Here is a 17,614-nt window from a genome sequence, read left to right as displayed (position 1 = left end):
GAGATATTTGACAGTAATTGTCAATCTTAAAAGCACAATCCCTTTGAACTCCCAGTTACACATCTAGGAACTTATCCTACGGATTCATTACAAAGGTTGACCTCATAAATATAAATTAGATCAGTCCCTGAAATAAATATTCATCAAGGGAGATTTAGTAAATAATGTTACATCTCTAATGAAATACTGTGTAGATTTTTAGAAGAATAGTGAAGATTTATGTATGCTTATAGAAGGATATTCAGGACACATTAAGTAAAAGAAAAGGAGGTTTTGGAACTGTGTTATGAAGGATATAAAAAAGCCATTAAGTAATAGATACATGTGGAAAGAAGGATATTAGCTACCAGGAAAAGAGGGGGAATTGTACTTTTTATTTTGTATTCTTCATTATTTGAATATTTTTTTTTTACAGTGGGTATATTGTTACTTTTATAGTTTAAAAGAAGCTAATAAAAAAGGTTTGCACTTTGTCTATACTGGGTATAATAGTTATCTATTGTTGCGTAACAAAATACCCCCAAATTTAGTGGTTTAAATAGCTAATATTTGATCTCAGAGTTTTTGAGGGACATGAACTTGGGAGCAACCTTGCTGGGTGGTTCTGACTTTGGATGTGATGAGATTTTAGTCAAGCTGTCAGCTGGGGCTATAGTTTTCTCAAGACTCTACTGGGTATGAAGAATCTGCTCCCAAGTTCACTGATGGGGTTGGTGCAGGCCCCAGTTTCTCTTTATCTATTGGCCACAGCGTTCAGTTCCTTACCTCATGGATTTTTCCATAGGGCTCTTCACAACTTGGCAGCATTGTTCAAACTGAGTGATTTAAGAGAGGGAAACCAGCACCCAAGATCAGGCTAATCTTGAAAGTGATACATCATTACCTCTCCGACATGGTTTTGGTCCTACAAATCAGTCTTGGTATATTGTGGGATGGTGTGAATTCATATACAAGTGTATGAAATCCAGGAGGTAGGCATCACTGGGGGCCATCTTGGAGGCTGGCTACCACAGTGGGTCTGTAACAGTATTATTTTTTGTGACTATTGGAGAAGTAAATTAATTAGGGCGACATTTGATGGGAACGTTGCTTAAAAATTAGTTATCTCCTTGCCAATTCCTGTGTTTGCTCTTCTTTTTCTCAGGTCCAGCACAGAGTCAAATGCAGGTTCCATCAGGGTATGGAGTGCATCCTCAAAACTACATTGCTCCATCGGGACATTATCCTCAAGGACCTGGGAAGATGACCTCATTGCCATTGGATAGCCAGTGTGGTGATTACTACTCCGGTCTCTATACGGTACCGACACAAAATGTGGTGACTCCTAATACAGCAAATCAACAACCAGGAGCACAGCACATGTATGGCAGGGGTCCTCCTGCACCTCATATAGTGGGATCCACTCCGGGATCTTTCCAGGGTGCCACATCACCAACATTGCATTTGCATACGAGTGCCGCCCAGCGGTACTCCCATTTTGTGAATCACTACAGTAGCCCAGCCATGTACTCTGCCAACTCTTCTGTTGCTTCTCAGGGATTTCCCTCTACCTGTGCTCACTACGCTATGTCAACTGTTTCTACTGCTGCATATCCTAGTGTTTCATATCCCTCTCTGCCTGCCGGTGATCCATATGGGCAACAAATGTTTACCTCACAGAATGCTCCAACGGTCAGGCCACTCAGAGAGAATTCATTTTCTGATCATAGTACAGCCATCAGTCATCCCTCACCGCTTCCACCTCCTCCATCACACCAGTACCACCAGCCGCAGAGTCTTTCAGGATGCAGTACTCTCTCATGGTCAGCTTCAGGCCTTCCTTCAACCCAGCATAATATCGTCCGAAACCACACTGGCTCCCTGGCAACAGCCAACAGCAACCCAACAAATACTGGTAGGTTGAGTGGAAAGTTCACCAAAGCATGGCTGAAAATCATTGCATTTCCAGTCGGGTTTTTATTTGCATGAAGATTTAAGATGATATTGCCTAATAGAAAAAGTGGAAATTAGCTCACTTTTGCAGTTTATTTGCTTTATTTATTATGTTATTTTAGCAACATCTCCCTGAACCCTTCCCCTTGCCCTATTCAGTTAGCCACCCAACCACCTACCGTGCATAGTTATGTTCCTTATCATGACTGGGATCTTAGTCGATATTTATTGATAAATTTTATGCCCCTGCAGTAGTTGTCTTTAGTATGAGTTAGGTCAAGGGCAAAGTAGAAGGGTCCATTTGGGCATATGCTTTGTTAGCCACTACTTGCTTTTTTATATTGTTCAACCTTAGGACAGTTACTATTCCAGCCAGAACCCTACTCACTATATATAGAATACTACCCTGGTTTCTCTAAGTAAGCCCCATTTAATGATGCTCACAGAAGATAATATATATGTATATAATATGTAGGAATACATACTAAAGCTTATGTTTCCTCTTCCCAAATTGGTAAATTAAGATGGAGGCTGGGGAAGATGAAGAAAGATACTTGAAGAATAGTCTTGTAGTTAATCTTTCTGACCTTCTTAAACCAAGATGTTGTTAAATTTATTAGTTTAAAAATTATGTAAATTATGTGGTCTTTTTAGTGTGGGCTTTCCATATTATGTACTCATTTTAATTCAGCTTGTAAGCTTGAACTTAACAAAATACCCTCTCGAGCTGAATGAAAATGTATATAAAGAATGGGAACTGGTGAAGCTGTGGTAGTTTTCTGAATGTTGCCTTTAAATTCTGTATCAGAGTCCAAATAGCCCTAAGACAAGGATGCCATTGAAAAGTATCCTTCCCTGGACAGTTAAATTATTTAAAATTAGAACTTCGGAATATTATATCTGAATATATTTGAGATCATCTATTCTTTCATTGCTGTTATTTAGAAACCCTTTTGGCTGCAGTCAACTAATAGTGGTTTAAACAAAAAGGTGGTATTTTTCTCACATAACAAGAAGTCTAGGTAAATGTAGTGGATCCAGACGTCCTTGGTGTCTTTTCTCTCCCTGGTCTACCATTCTTTGCATGTTGGTTTCCAGAAACTTCTGTGCCTGTAGACATCAAGTCAGAGTTAAAAGCAGGAAGAAGGGAAAGGAAAGAAGATGGGGTGATGGCACTGGCAGACTTTCCCTATCATTTGCCATAGCTGTTTTAAAAGAGAATCCCTTGGGACACCTGGGTGGCTCAGTGGGTTAAGCCTCTGTCTTCGGCTTAGGTCAGGGTCTCAGGGTCTTGGGATTGAGCCCTGCATCAGGTTCTCTGCTTGGCGGGGAGCCTGCTTCCTCCCCTCATTCTCCCTGCCTGCCTCTGTGTCTACTTGTGATCTCTGTCAAATAAATAAATAAAATCTTTAAAAAAAAAAAAAAAGAGAACCCCTTATTTTAGGGAAGGTTAGAAAATGAATACTTATCTTTGTAGCCTTCGTGGTAGACGCTGGTAAGAAAGAAGAGGGTTGGCATTGACTGGGTCTTGGGTGAATCAACCTAAAGCATCTGTCACAGTTCCAAAATTTGGCTGTGTATCAGAATCTCTTGCACAGATTGTGATCTTCAGCCTTACTTACTGAGCTAGAATAGAATCTCATTCTCCAGGCTCGTCTTGGGAATCCATATTTCTGACTTGATGTTGTCATGATGCCTAGTAAAAAAGGTCAGTTTTTTTGTTTGTTTGTTTGTTTTTTAAACAAATGAGGAAAGCTATCCAAGTTGGGTTGCCTGCTTGTGGTCATTAATATTAGAAACCCAAGTTTTGTCCTGGAGCTCAGTTTCTTTGACTCTCATCCTTCCCTTCTCAGTCAGGGCTTTCTGTCCTCTAGAAATTCTGGGTTTTTTCCTCTCTTCTTTCAGCAGTCTGTTTACAGATCAGATCAAGATCAGATTAGATCAGATTAAGTCTCTCTTGACTTCAGGATTTTGTGACTTTCGGGACAAAAAAAAAAAAAAAAGAAGAAGAAGAAGAAATACACGTAATTCCTGTCTTATTTCTGAGATAGGAATGGAATCCTGGTTGGAACCAATTATCCTGAGATAAAGGATCAGGGAAATATGGGGCCACTTGGCTAATGAACAGAATACCTAACTGGGAAACACTATCCCTGAAAAAAATATTGATCAAAGAATACAAATAATTACAAAATTACCTTCTATTTGAATAATTAGTAATTAGTTCTTCATATAAAGAGATGGGGTTTATTTTCATTCTTTTAATCCTAGTACTATACTGTGAAAGCCATAATAAATATGATTGTAGAAATTAATTCATGATAAATAGGGGTTTTTTTGCCTTTAGATTGGTAAATTACTTTTTAATTATAGTTTGGAGATTGACAAATATATCAGGTTAATTTGACACTTGTTTTTCATATTTCAAAAGAAATGAAGAAGTTACTTTTAAAACCTACTTTGAAATATTATCGAAGTTCCCAAATTTTCTCATTGAGCCAATGTTTATCAATATTATTTTTCATGATGTTCTATGCAACTTAGTAATAATAGTTCATAAGGTATTTGGTAGATATCACTGTGTTTCTCTTAGAAATTTAAAACATCCCATGGTAGTTTTTTATAATGAAAAAATAATGAATATACTTAGAAAGAGTTCAAAGAAATAGATAAAATGGAAAGTAAATGTTTCCTACCACTAGAGATTTTGGCCACTAATTTTCAGAGATAGCCACAATTAACAATTTTTTGTGTATCCTTCCCAAAATTCTCTACTTGTGTACAAGTGTTCTCTGTTAGAAGTATCATAAGCATACACATACATACTTAAGTGAATCGTTAAATAGCAAGGAACTGTTTCGTATGATATGCTAAATACATGAAACTGTTGAAATTTTTAATTTTTTGTTTAATTTATGATACTTTTACTAAAAACCCACTTAATCTTAGTACATAAATGTGCTATATTGGGATGTAATAAACTTAATTCATCGAAAAAAAAACCTTTGGAACCATATGAATTTTTGCCACGGTGACTTGGGTGCCTAGGTACAAGGTTTGGCAACCATGGAAATATTGATTTAAATTTTCTAGAAAGAAAGACTTTTATTTGCCTTGGATGCCTTTACATAATATTGGCACATTAGAATAATTATCTTAGCTATTAAACATAGTTTTAGGTGAAATTCAACCATTGAGTAATTAACAAAAATGATTGTACTTTTTTATTACTTGATTATACTAGTTACATTTTCAGGTGTAACACAAGTTCTTAAACAATTCATAAAGTGTTGGAGATCCAAAAGCATGAACATGAGTTAAATGATTACCAAAAACATGCTGCTGCATACATGCTACTATTTTTAGGCAGTCATTGAGTTCATTTTCAGAAACATTGGAATAAAAGAGAACTTTAAATGTTATCTCATTTCCCTCTCTATTTTATAAGAGTATATTTCAGCAGTATATTTCAGCCAGAATATTTCAGCACTAGAACTTCAGATTTTTTAATAAAAGTTCTATCCCAATTATGTATATGTCTGGGGTGCTATGTTTGTTAACATAGGGTGAAGTTTTGGCTGCTATGTAAAAAGTGTCATTTCATTAGGACTGTTACTGTAGATAAATCTCTGAAGGTTTAAAAAGTTTTTCCTAGTTTGAGATAAAGTTAGTTGACTATGTAACTTTGGGTTATAAAGATACCTCTCTTTGATAGCAAGGTGAGTATTGGAACATCATTTAAAATCATTTTCTTAAATTTTTACTATCCCTTTGTTTTGAAAATTATATAATTTTAAAGATTAGCAAGATAAATCTTGGCTAAGAAGTAGAGTTTTGCCAGAAGATACTATATTCATTAAAATTATTTTTACTTTTTTTCCCTGGAGAATCACATATTAATATTTTGAAATAGTATTGTCTAATGGTGTTTTACTGTGTGCAATTTTATAAAACAAGAAGCATTTTTAATAGTACTTATAGAAGTAATAATAATAAACTTCTATATAATTCTGTATAAAAATCCACAATATAGGGGCATGTGAGTGGCTCAGTCAGTTAAGCGGCTGCCTTTAGCTCAGGTCATGATCCCAGGGTCCTGGGATTGAGGCCTGCATCCAGCTCCCTGCTCGGTGGAGAGCCTGCTTCTTTCTCTCCCTCTGCCTGCTTGTGCTGTCTGTCAAATAAATAAAATCTTTTAAAAAAGAAAAAAAAATCCACAATATACGTGGCATACAGTATCTAGTTACTGGTAAGTTAATGTTGTAACTGTTGTCTTGAGTACTGTTGTCTTGTAACTGATATGCCTGAGGAAAAGCAAAATAAATTCTCAGTGTTCCCTGATATTTCAGCCACAGTCTGAAGAATAAATTCTTCAAGTATGAAGTAAATTGCAGGCAAAATAAATATTTAAATGTACGAGGCAAAATTTAAGAAACTTTTTAGCAAAAGTATGAAAGACTGCCTCTAGAAACTTGTAGAGAAGGGTTTCTTAAAGACAACACAGTAAAATAAATTATAGTTTTAAAGAGTAAGCATGCTCAATTTGACTAATTTTTGAATTAAGAACTTTTCTTCATTGAAGGACATGAAGAAAACAAAAAGACAAGGCATAAACTGGGAGGAAAAAATACAGTATTTATCCAGAATACACACATAATACATAAAATTAATAAGGAAGAGAGCAAAAACCCAAGAAAAAACAGAAGATCAAATGAAAACATACTCAACCTTATAATAATCAGGAAAAGAAAATTAAACTAGAGTGGGATATCATTTTATATTTAGCAGCAGAATAGTAAAAATTTGAGAGCCTGACCACACCATTGGCAAGGATGTGGAGTAACAGAACTCTTAGACACTCTTGTTGTTAGGAAGATTTATGGCTTCAATATTTTAGGAGAATTTGGCATGACTGGAATTGAAGATGGCCATGCCCTAAAATGCAGCTATTCCACTTCTATAATGTGGTGCATGAGTCACCCAGATTCGTATTAAAATGCTTGTTCTTACCAAGTCTTGTATGGCATGGCCAAAGAGACAACATTTTTATCACGTGTCTGCAAGAGCTGTTGCTAGCCTAGGTACCACACTTCATAGGAAGGCTTTAGAGCACCATATCTTTTGAGATGTGTAGCACTTACAGAACATGGTGACATTTGCTTGGAATACTGGGCAAAAAGGACTGGTCTGCTCTAAGAGGCCAAAAGACCTTATTTTCCCCAGGGGGATTCTGAGCCACTTGCCTCACACCTATAGCTACCTGAGCTGGGGTACACACCTTGAGAAGCTCTGCCCTAGAGAAACATGCATATCTGCTCCAGGGACAGGTTCATGAATATTTATAGCAGCACTGTCTTTGTAAAACCAAAAAGTGGAAACCCAAAAGTCATGATAGTGGAATGGGTGAATAAATAATGTCCTTCCAGTGGAGTGCTGAACAGAAGTGAAAATATATGATCGAGGGCTGCGCTCATTAACATGAGTGAATCCCAGCAATGTAACAGCAGAAGTCATGAAGAATGCATGTAGTGTGATACCATTACCAAGTGAAAAAAGCAAGCAGAAATCATGTTTAGGAATACTTGTCTGTGTGGTAAACTATTTAAAAACAAAAGCAAGGGAAAAATAAGCACAATTCGGAAGGGAGGACTTCTGTGAGAAGTACGTGGACAGCGTCAGCAGTTTTGGAAAGGTTTTATTTTCACAACTGGTTGCTGAGTTCATAGGTATTTTATTATGGTTTTATATGTGTATTTATGTACATATGCATACATGTATCATAAGCTCATCTATACCAATTATTAAAGAAAAATGTTTGTGATAACAAAGCTGGGAGTCAGTGTATTCTTTACTGGGGAGAGAGCATGGCAAGTTCAAGGGACTGGAAGACGACCAGTGAAGCCAGAGGAGAACTCAGGCCAGGATGAGGCTAGGGACTTAGGATCATTCCAGGCCTCGGTAACCATGTTAAGAAGTTTCAAGGGTAAGGTGTTTTGTCTCCACCCTAAAGCACTGGCAGAATTTTGAAGGATTATAAGCATGTCAGAGACTGGCTGTAGTGGTTCTGGAACAGAGAGGGGCCCTGTTTAAACTGCTTATTTTTACTTTGTGCTGGGAATTTCTTTTGAGAAATTAATTGTGGGACTAGTTTGAGGCCTAGGATGATGGAGTTGTTCCTGATACATGTTTTTTTTTTGTTTTTTTTTTTTTTGCTTTTTTCTGCCAAGTGCCTCTAGGTATTACCAGCTTATTACACTAATTCAAGTCCAGAACTCTAGCCTCACTGGGCTCTGAATGTTCTGAACCAAAGCTGCTGGTGTTTGTTAGGATTAGTTTCTTGGTTTATCCTTCTCCTGAGGGTATAACCCTGCAGAGCACTCACTTCAAAGTGGAAGTACGGGATGCCTTATCAGGTACCCCACCCGGTATGCCCTGGCATGTGTCTTCTGTTTCAACACAGAAAACAGCAGATCAGCTTTGTGGCAGACAGTGAAAGCAGCTGTGAGTGTTGGCTATTTCTCTGAGTTTTCAATTTTGTACAGATTTTGGCCCAGAAATTTATTAATAGCATGTTAGGTGTTTGATGATTTTAGGAAAGTATTATAAAAATGGTTTTTAGGGCACCTGGGTGGCTCAGTTGGTTAAGTGGCTGCCTTCAGCTCAGGTCATGATCCCAGGGTGTGAGGATGACCTGCATCAGGCCCCCTGCTTAGCAGGGAATCTGCCTCTCTCTCTCTGCCCCTCCCCCTACTCGTGCTCACTCTCTCTCTCAAATAAATAAATGAAATCTTTGAAAAAACATAGTTTTTAAAGTTACCTTTAATGGGAGGTTCAGTCTTTACCTCACCCATCCTTACTGTGTCTTCTACCCCCCTTCCCTTTTCTCTATCACCCAATGTTAGATGATTTTATCTTTCTTAATTTTCACTTTGTACTCTTAAATATACTCATCACTCTGTTATGTTTTAATGATTATATTAGTTATCTAATTCTGATTTAAAACGAAATGACTTTTTTTTCCCATAGTTCTGTGGGTTGGTTGGACAATTCCTCTACTGGTCTTTCTTGGACTCACCATTGGGTCTTCATTTAGCTGGAGACTTGGCTGGGTTGGAAGATCCTAGAACTTCACTCATGTATCCAGCAGTTGGTGCAGATAGTTTACAGGGGTACCTAGGTTTTTCAACACTTAACTAACTTCCTTACATGATTACTTCAGGGCAGCATTTCCAGAGCAGAGCCGATAGCTACAAGGTTTCCTGAGATTTGAGTTTGGGACTTGTATACCGTTGCTTCTGCCACATTCTGTTGATTAAAACCAGTCGCAAGGGCAGTCCTAATTCAGAGGGAGGGAAAATAGACTCCACTTCTTCATGAGAAGAATTGCAGAATACTGTGACCATGTTTTCAGTTTCCCAAAATGATGTTTGTCCTCCCTAAAAACGATGAATAGCACATTTAGACTCCTTCCACCTTCTTTCCCATTCCCTATTATATTTCTGTCATTTGTACACTGTGGGGCATATAATGTGTTGGGGGAGTTTTTCTCATTATTTATTTATTTATTTTAAGTAGTCTCTATCCCCAATATGGGGCTTGAACTCGTGATCCCGAGATCAAGAGTTACATGCTCTTCCAGTTGAGCCAGCCAGGTGCCCAACATATAACATGTTTTGTTCTATCACCACCTTCTTATATTTGTTTTAGTCTTAGCCCTTCTAAGTTTGTCTCTCTCTATATGCACACACACATATATATTTAAATATACATGCACATATGTACATACATATATGCATGTGTTCATTATATTTTCACTGTTCACTACTAGTTTTTTGCCATAGATTTTTTTTCCCCCTAACTTTGAGGTATAATTGACATACTACATTGTGTAAGTTTAAGAGATACAAAGTGATGATTGATATATGACGCACATATGCATTAGAAAATGATTACCACAGTAAGGTTAGTTAATATATCCATCAATTCACAGAATTACCTTTTCTGTGCTTGTAGAGAACATTTAAGATTTACTGTCTTAGCAACTTCCAAGTTTATAAAACAGTATTGTTAACAGTAGTCACCATGCTGTACATTAGATCCCTAGAACTTACTCAACTAAATATTTATGAGGCTGCCTCAGTGGCTCAGTGGGTTAAGCGACTGCCTTCGACTTATATCATGATCCTGGAGTTTCAGGATCAAGCCCCACATCTTACACTCCCTGCTCAGAAAGTCTGCTTCTCCCTCTGTCCCACACCCCACTGCCTCTGGCCCACACTCTCTCTCTCACTCTTTCTCTCTCTCAAATAAATAAATAAAATCTTAAAAAAAAAAAAACTAAAAATTTATGGTAACAGATGGTAAGTATGCTTATTGTGGTGAGCATTATGTAATTGTCAAGTTACTATGTTGTACAATCGAAACTAATACAGTATTGTATGCTATTGGGTATACGTCAATAAAATAATTACAGTTTATACCCTTGGACCAACATCTCACTATTTTCCTTCCCCCTCCACCCCACCCCCATGCCAGGCCCTGGAAGCTACCATTCCACATTCCACTCTTCTTATGAATTCCAACTTTTTCTACATATAAGTGAGATCGTGTACTATTTGTCTTTCTCAAACTTATTTTACTTAGCACAATATCCTCAGGGTCCATCCATTTTGTCACAAGTGTTAGGATTTCCTTTTTTGTGGTTAAATAATATTCATGTGTGTGTTTTTTATCCACTCACCCATCAGTGGACAATTAGGCTGTTGCCATGGGTTTTTCAGTGAGCTCTTGGTCAATTGAAGATTATCGTCTAGATTGGGCGGTTTGAGCTATCACAGAGGCCCAGTGTGAATCACCTGTACTTTGTTTATTCCAGACGTCCAACCTAGAGTTACCATTGAGTCCTTACTGGATTAGGTTTCAAATACAGCCTCTGATTAGTAGCAGTAAATAAGATGTGACAGTTTATAATACAAAAGGGGATCTGAGCTTTGCGCAGTGGCAGTATCGTAGCCAAAGTAGCCAATGAGGTTTATCCGAGGCGCGATTATTGCTAATTGAAACAAAAGGGGATCTGAGCTGATACTAGAGATACTAGAAACATTTGTGGAATTCATGGACTACGTTACTGCAGAAGCAAATAGCCTCTATTCACCTTTTCTTAGGTAACATTATGTAGTACGATAATGAATTAATAGTAGCGACTATTAGTAAAGAAAAATTGTTTGGGGTGCATTTTGTTTAAAAAGGTAAGGAGGCTTATGACATGTTTTAGGAAAGTTGCTCTTAAAGATTATTAAAACATTTGGTATTTAAGTTTTCAGTTTTTCTGGAAATCATTTCTTTGGACATTCTTATTTTCTCTATATAATACTAGATAAATGTGATCCTACCAAGGTTTCTACAAGAACTTCAAATAAACCATATTTTGTTGGTATCTTAATATTTTCAAGTTGATTGCTGTGGGTGAAATAGTTTTTTGTCTCCAGTTACAGATTCTTTATCTTGTCCTGTTATGCAAAATGTTCAACCTCTCAAGTCCAGCCCAGTCGTATCCACTGTTTTATCAGGAGCCTCATCAACACGAACACCTCCAGCTGCAAATCGCCCAGTTGAGCCTGTAGCCTCAGTTACACAGCCATCGGAGCTGCTACAACAGAAAGGTATTTTAAAAATGTATTACATATATGTGGAGAGCGTGCACACGCACACGCACACATATTTATACACACATACTGATTCAAAAACCTGATTTTATTATTTAAAAAAATTTTTTAAGTTATTTATTTATAATCTCTATACCCGATGTGGGGCCTGAAGTCATGACCCCCAGATCAAGAGTCATATGCTTTTCTGACTGACCCACCCAGGTACCCCTCAACGAGGTAATTTTTTAAAAGTCAAACTGTGTAACCATCATATATAGAAAATAAGACAAAATGTAATTTCTAATCTCAATTCAAACACTATTCCCTTTTTATATATTAACTTCCAGTCTGTTTATGATTATTTACATAATCACAGTCATATCTTACATACCATTTTGTGTATTGTGTTTACATTTATTAAATTATACACAGTTCTTCATATATCCACATATAGTCATTGTAGTCATTTTCATGGCTAATACTTCATCGTTTCAGTGTATTGCAATTTACCAGTCCATCCCTCTATTGTGAACATTTGTTTTTTATTCTTTAAAGGTTATTATAGTTTTCTTTTAGGATAAAGCATCCAAGATTTTTTTATTTAATGAATCTCCATATCCTATTTGATGATTTCTCTGCTTGTTATTATTAATGAAAGTAACTTTTGACCCAGTTTTGGGAATAAGAAGGATGAAAACGAAACTGTAAGCCATACCTTTGCAGCATGGACAAACAATACAGTGTATTCATTTGCTTGTTTAATATTCTCCGTGTGTTAAATAAGTGACAGGTAACTCAAATGTGTTATTTTTTACTCTCTTTCCCTACTTTGCCTTTTATTTTGTTTTTTTTTTTTTCTGTCTAAAATTCCAAATCTGTTGATGTTTCCAGTTGAAATACTGTATTTTTTATTTCGTGAGAGAGAACTGAACTGTTACTAGGAAGTTTGTATTTCCATAGCAACCATTAGTGATATTTTAGGGACTATACTTACTGTGTTATGGCAGCTTCTCACCTTGAATTTGCAGAATTCTCTTTCTCTCTCTCATGTTTCTGAAACTCAGAAAAAGCATTTCAGGTTGATCTCACTACTTGCTGTCTGTTGAGTATGTGGTCAAGAGTACTTTCTATCATTTGATCAGATAATACATTATAAATTTTCTTATTTGGCTTTATAGGAAAACCAACTGCAGCATCCTGGAGTGTCCATTGATTCCCAACAAGCCAGTGGGTATATTAGGAATAAAATCTAGTTTTTTTAATAAGCATTTGCCTTTAAAATGAGGGACTGGTAAGAAAGTTTTGCTTATCATGAGTAGAAAAAACACAAGCGTAGGTTGAACCCCTAACAAATGAATGGTATCTTTCCTCTACATTTATGACTGCCTTCCATTTCTTAAATATTATGCTCATTTTGACCCTTTACATTCCTCCTCCTAATATCTTTTTTCCTATTATATTTTCTTTTTTTACCATTTTACTTTAAGTAGCATCTTACCATTGTACTTTGTCATTTTACATGGTTTTACAAACCACCTTCCCACAAAATAATCATAATTATGCTTCCTTTCTTTTCTTACTCTAATACAGATTTAATAGGATAGATTTGAAAAGAGGAGCTACCATTTATGGAGCATTTACAATGTGCCAGAAACTTTATATTTATTGTCTCATTTAACCCCCATTGCAATCGTATAATATTATCCCTGTTTTACGGATGAGAAAAGTGAGATTCACAAAGATTAGGTGATTTCCCCAAGGTTTTAAATTACTCTGCCTAAGTAGCAGAGTGAAAGATTTTTAATTCAAACTTGTTTATTTTTCTATAAAGTGAGGGTGAATTGTTTTCTTATTGCTAACAATCTTTTGATGTACCTAAGAGAAGCTCCTTGAATAAGTAACAGTAAAGAGAATATTAGAAACATTTGAACTGTAGCTTTTATTGTTCCTTTTTCTTAAGTAAGGGATTGGTTTAGCTTAGTGGCCTTTTTACCTTTGGATAGATCTGGATGTACAACATACAGTGTGCGGTAGGGCTACTATATGTGTTGTGTAAGTTGTGGTTTGTGTGAATGATGCCTATTGTATTTAGGTGGTGTGTGGGCTGCATAAGCTATGCTGTGGTTCTGATATCCCTACTAAAATATTAATGCTTCAAAGAGATCATTGTTTTTCTCCTGGCTTCAAAGACATCCTTGCCTAGTTATTCTCAGAAGGACCCAGCATTCTTATACTGGTTTTAAGGCAGGGGGCTGCAAAGTTTTGCTTGCATATCACCTAAAAACTTTTTGGGTAAACTCTGTAACCACTTAAACATTTTTTAGATTGACATCTAAAATTTTTCACCAGAAGTCTAAATAGTTGAAGGCATGTAATTTTTCAACATAATGCGTATATTGACTTTTAAAATAAAGATGTTGTATTATTCTTTGTATCCACTAGAATGAACCTACCATCATGCTTTTAAAAAAGGCCCAAATGAACTTTTCTTTAAAATTTTTCTCCTTAATGTCGTACTGTTTTCCCTGAATATAATAATATAATATACTCTTAAGCTAGAAACTCTTTTATCATTCTATCATACTTCTCTGCCATAGTAATATTATATAAATTGAAATTTTACATTTTGCTTTATTGTCTATGACCATAAGATCTAAGCATTAACATTTTTTCTTCTGGATTAAACTGTCAGTACAATTATTGTTAGCATATAGTTGGTCAAAACAACATATAAACATTATGAGTTTGCCTATTTTTTAGTGGGAAGTACATTTTTACTGGAAGTATATCTTTGGATGAGATGAATGGCTCTCCCCCATTCCCACCATAGGTTTGTGTACCTGAGTTGTATATGATTGAGTGCCAGAATGCCAGAATAAGATAAACTTCAGATAAATTTCATTCATAGTTTTTATTTTCACACATATAATTGTTATAAACTTTGTTCAAGTGAAGTAGCTGGGAATGGTAATGAAAGGCTTTTTTTTTTTTTTTTTAAAGATTTTATTTATTTATTTGACAGAGAGAGATCACAAGTAGGCAGAGAGGCAGGCAGAGAGAGAGAGGAGGAAGCAGGCTCCCTGCTGAGCAGAGAGCCCGATGCAGGACTCGATCCCAGCACCCTGAGATCACAACCCGAGCCAAAGGCAGCGGCTTAACCCACTGAGCCACCCAGGCGCCCCTGAAAGGCTTTTTTTAAAGCAGTATTATTCTTTGGAGTTTTTTAATATGTTTAACTTCTGAGTTACATATCAGAAATTTTTATTGTTGTTTGTTCCATTTTATTTTCCAGATTGTAGATAGATGGTAGCATCATTACTGTCATGTAGCAGTTTACTTTATAAAGTGTCTTTAACTTTTATTTTCTCACTTGATCATCACGTGAAGCAAGCATAGCATATTTCATCTTCCTTTTATAGAAGAAGAAATTGAAGTTTAGAGAGGTTAGGTGTCTTACCCAAAAACAAACTCCCTGAGTGGGGTGCCAAGATCAGTATAGATCTTCTGCATCCAAACCTAAAACTTGTTTAACTGAATCAGCAATATTCAGAATATTGTGAATTTCATTGTACCGTTGCCAGTACAATATCATATCCTTTAAATGTATTTTTATCAAAGACTTGAAGTTGTGATAGAGGTCATTCGTTTTATTTGTGGTATCACATATAACCTGATTGGCAAAGGCAGTCTTCATTTTCAAACCAGTGGGACAAATTTTATTCTTTGTCAGAAAATCTAATTTCATTTTTTTAATCTAAAGAAACGTATTCCTGGAGTTTCAAAGGCGTATCATAAGCTCCATTGAGAAATAAATCATAGCATATATCTTTTAAGCCAAAATACTAAAAGCAGTCAAATTTAAACAACAAAGATCTAATGTGAGTAATTTATCCTTTTTTAGAGTAAGTTATAAAAACTAGACAATGAGTCAGTATGCTGTTTTTCATTACCAAATTTGAAATAAAGCAGTGCAACATATACCCAATAATACGCTATTTATGAAGTGAGGATTAGCTTGAAAAGCATTGTATTCCTATGGTAAATATATGCATTGTGTGTATCAGACTCTGATATTTGACTTTTTAAAATGTTTAAATAGGAATCAAGTATAAAAATCAGAAACAACTGTTGATTTCTTCAGACATCATGATTAAAATATTTCCATGTAATTAATTGAAAAAGAAAAATATATACCATTAAGTGATAGTAGGGTCTCATTAGTAAATATTTTTTTGTTGTTAAAAGGAGGCAGAGAGGGGCGCCTGGGTGGCTCAGTGGGTTAAGCCACTGCCTTCGGCTCAGGTCATGATCTCAGGGTCCTGGGATCAAGCCCCACATCAGGCTCTCTCCTCAGCTGGGAGCCTGCTTCCCCCTCTCTCTGCCTGCCTCTCTGCCTACTTGTGATCTCTCTCTCTGTCACATAAAAAAATAAGATTAAATTTTTTAAAAAAAGGAGGCAGAGAGAATTAAATAGTGTATAAAATAAAAGGAGGTGAAAAATGATTATAATCATTGTAAGTATTTTATGATAAAATAGGTTGTAAAATACTTTATTGAATATCTCAGATTGACTCTGAAAGAAATTATGTACAGTTTTTATCTATGAGTTTTATCCAGTGTATCTTGAAAAAATTGGTCAATCCTAGAAAACATTCTACTTGTTTTTTGTTTTTTGTGTTTTTTTTTTAAAGATTTTATTTATTTTGACAGACAGAAATCACAGGGAGGCAGAGAGAGAGGAAAGGAAGCAGGCTCCCTGCTGAGCAGAGAGCCCGATGCGGGGCTCTATCCCTGGACCCCGGGATCATGACCTGAGCTGAAGGCAGAGGCTTTAACCCACTGAGCCACCCAGGCGCCCTCTACTTGTTTTTAAAAGAATTTACATTGCTAAGAATACTACTAAGATTGGTGGAGGTTTTTTTTTAATGACTTGCCCTATCCCCTGTAGGATTAAGTATAAATAAATGTTTTTAATTAAATATACACAAAGATACATTTTTAAAATTCAATAATAATAGCTAATAGTTATATAGTAATTAGTATATTTCAGGCAACATTTGAAATGTTAAACTTTGAAATATACTAATTCATTTAATCCTTACAACCACCATTTGAGGTAGTTATTACCCCTTTTTACAGATAATGTAAATGAAAACTAGAGAGGTCAGTAACTTGCCCACGGGAACATAGCTGGTAAGTGAAAGAACCTAGAATCAAATCCAGAGTCCCCATCTTTATTCACAGCGTCCTTCAGCTTGTCTTTTCAGTCTTCCTAACTGTTTCTGCTTTGTTCTCATGGGACTCTTTTCAAAAGCAGTGTGTTCTCTGATAGTAGTAGTTTTGAGCTACATGTATACAGAATTATTAAATAAAGTCATCATTACTCCCACCAGTCTACTTTTCAATATTTCTAAGTTAAGAATATTCCAGTGAGCACCAACCCTAATTCTAACATATTTTGTCTTAACTGAAACATGAATGGCAGGGTAACAGAAAGTCTATAGATATAGGGTGTCTTGATTAATCATTTAAGGAAGAAGGAAGCTTTCCTTTCAGGGCCGGAGGTATTTTTATATCTCAGGGCCATGTATTACGGGAAGATTCAGGATAAATTAAGAGTATGTGTTTCCTTTGTAAAGTGAGGGAATGGCTGTTGTTAACATAGGCACTTTCTTAGCTGGTAAGTTTCAGAAAGAGAGTACTATGGAAATTGATTCCCTTAAAACCATTATTTTGCAAAGACTAAGAAAGTCATATAGTAGTGTGTGTACCTAGTTTGAAGACCAGCTTAGGCAAGATAGCACTCAAAATTCTGAACTCTTGAATTTAAAAAAGCTAACTTCCACAAGGGATTTGTTCTCTTCAGACTAGTTTTATTTATTCCCAGGGTAGCTGTATCCAGGGAACAAGTGAAGATGCTCTGTATTAAGCAGCTCCAAGAGTATGATCCCTTGGAGAGTTTTGCCCGAAGGTACTTTAATATGAGAGGTAGTTTAAACTGAATGTCCTTTTTAAAATACTGGGGCTCAGTTGAT

General features: G+C 36.0%; 1 protein-coding gene across 4 annotated transcripts in view; it reads left to right on the top strand.

Annotated features, from left to right (window-relative positions):
- SEC24B (SEC24 homolog B, COPII coat complex component) overlaps nucleotides 1–17,614 on the top strand; it is a 96,019-nt gene that overhangs the window by 26,690 nt on the left and 51,715 nt on the right. For all 4 annotated transcript variants that reach the window (XM_082728176.1, XM_082728178.1, XM_082728177.1 and 1 more), the window contains exons 2-3: nucleotides 1,145–1,894; nucleotides 11,421–11,594. In XM_082728176.1, the coding sequence (XP_082584302.1) occupies nucleotides 1,145–1,894; nucleotides 11,421–11,594 (924 nt within the window). The remainder of the gene's footprint in view (nucleotides 1–1,144; nucleotides 1,895–11,420; nucleotides 11,595–17,614) is intronic.

This window comes from Mustela nivalis, assembly GCF_964662115.1.
Source record: "Mustela nivalis genome assembly, chromosome: 4".
NCBI lineage: Eukaryota > Metazoa > Chordata > Mammalia > Carnivora > Mustelidae > Mustela > Mustela nivalis.
The sequence above is the reverse complement of the archived record's forward strand: the minus strand, read 5'-3'. Positions and strand labels throughout refer to the sequence as shown.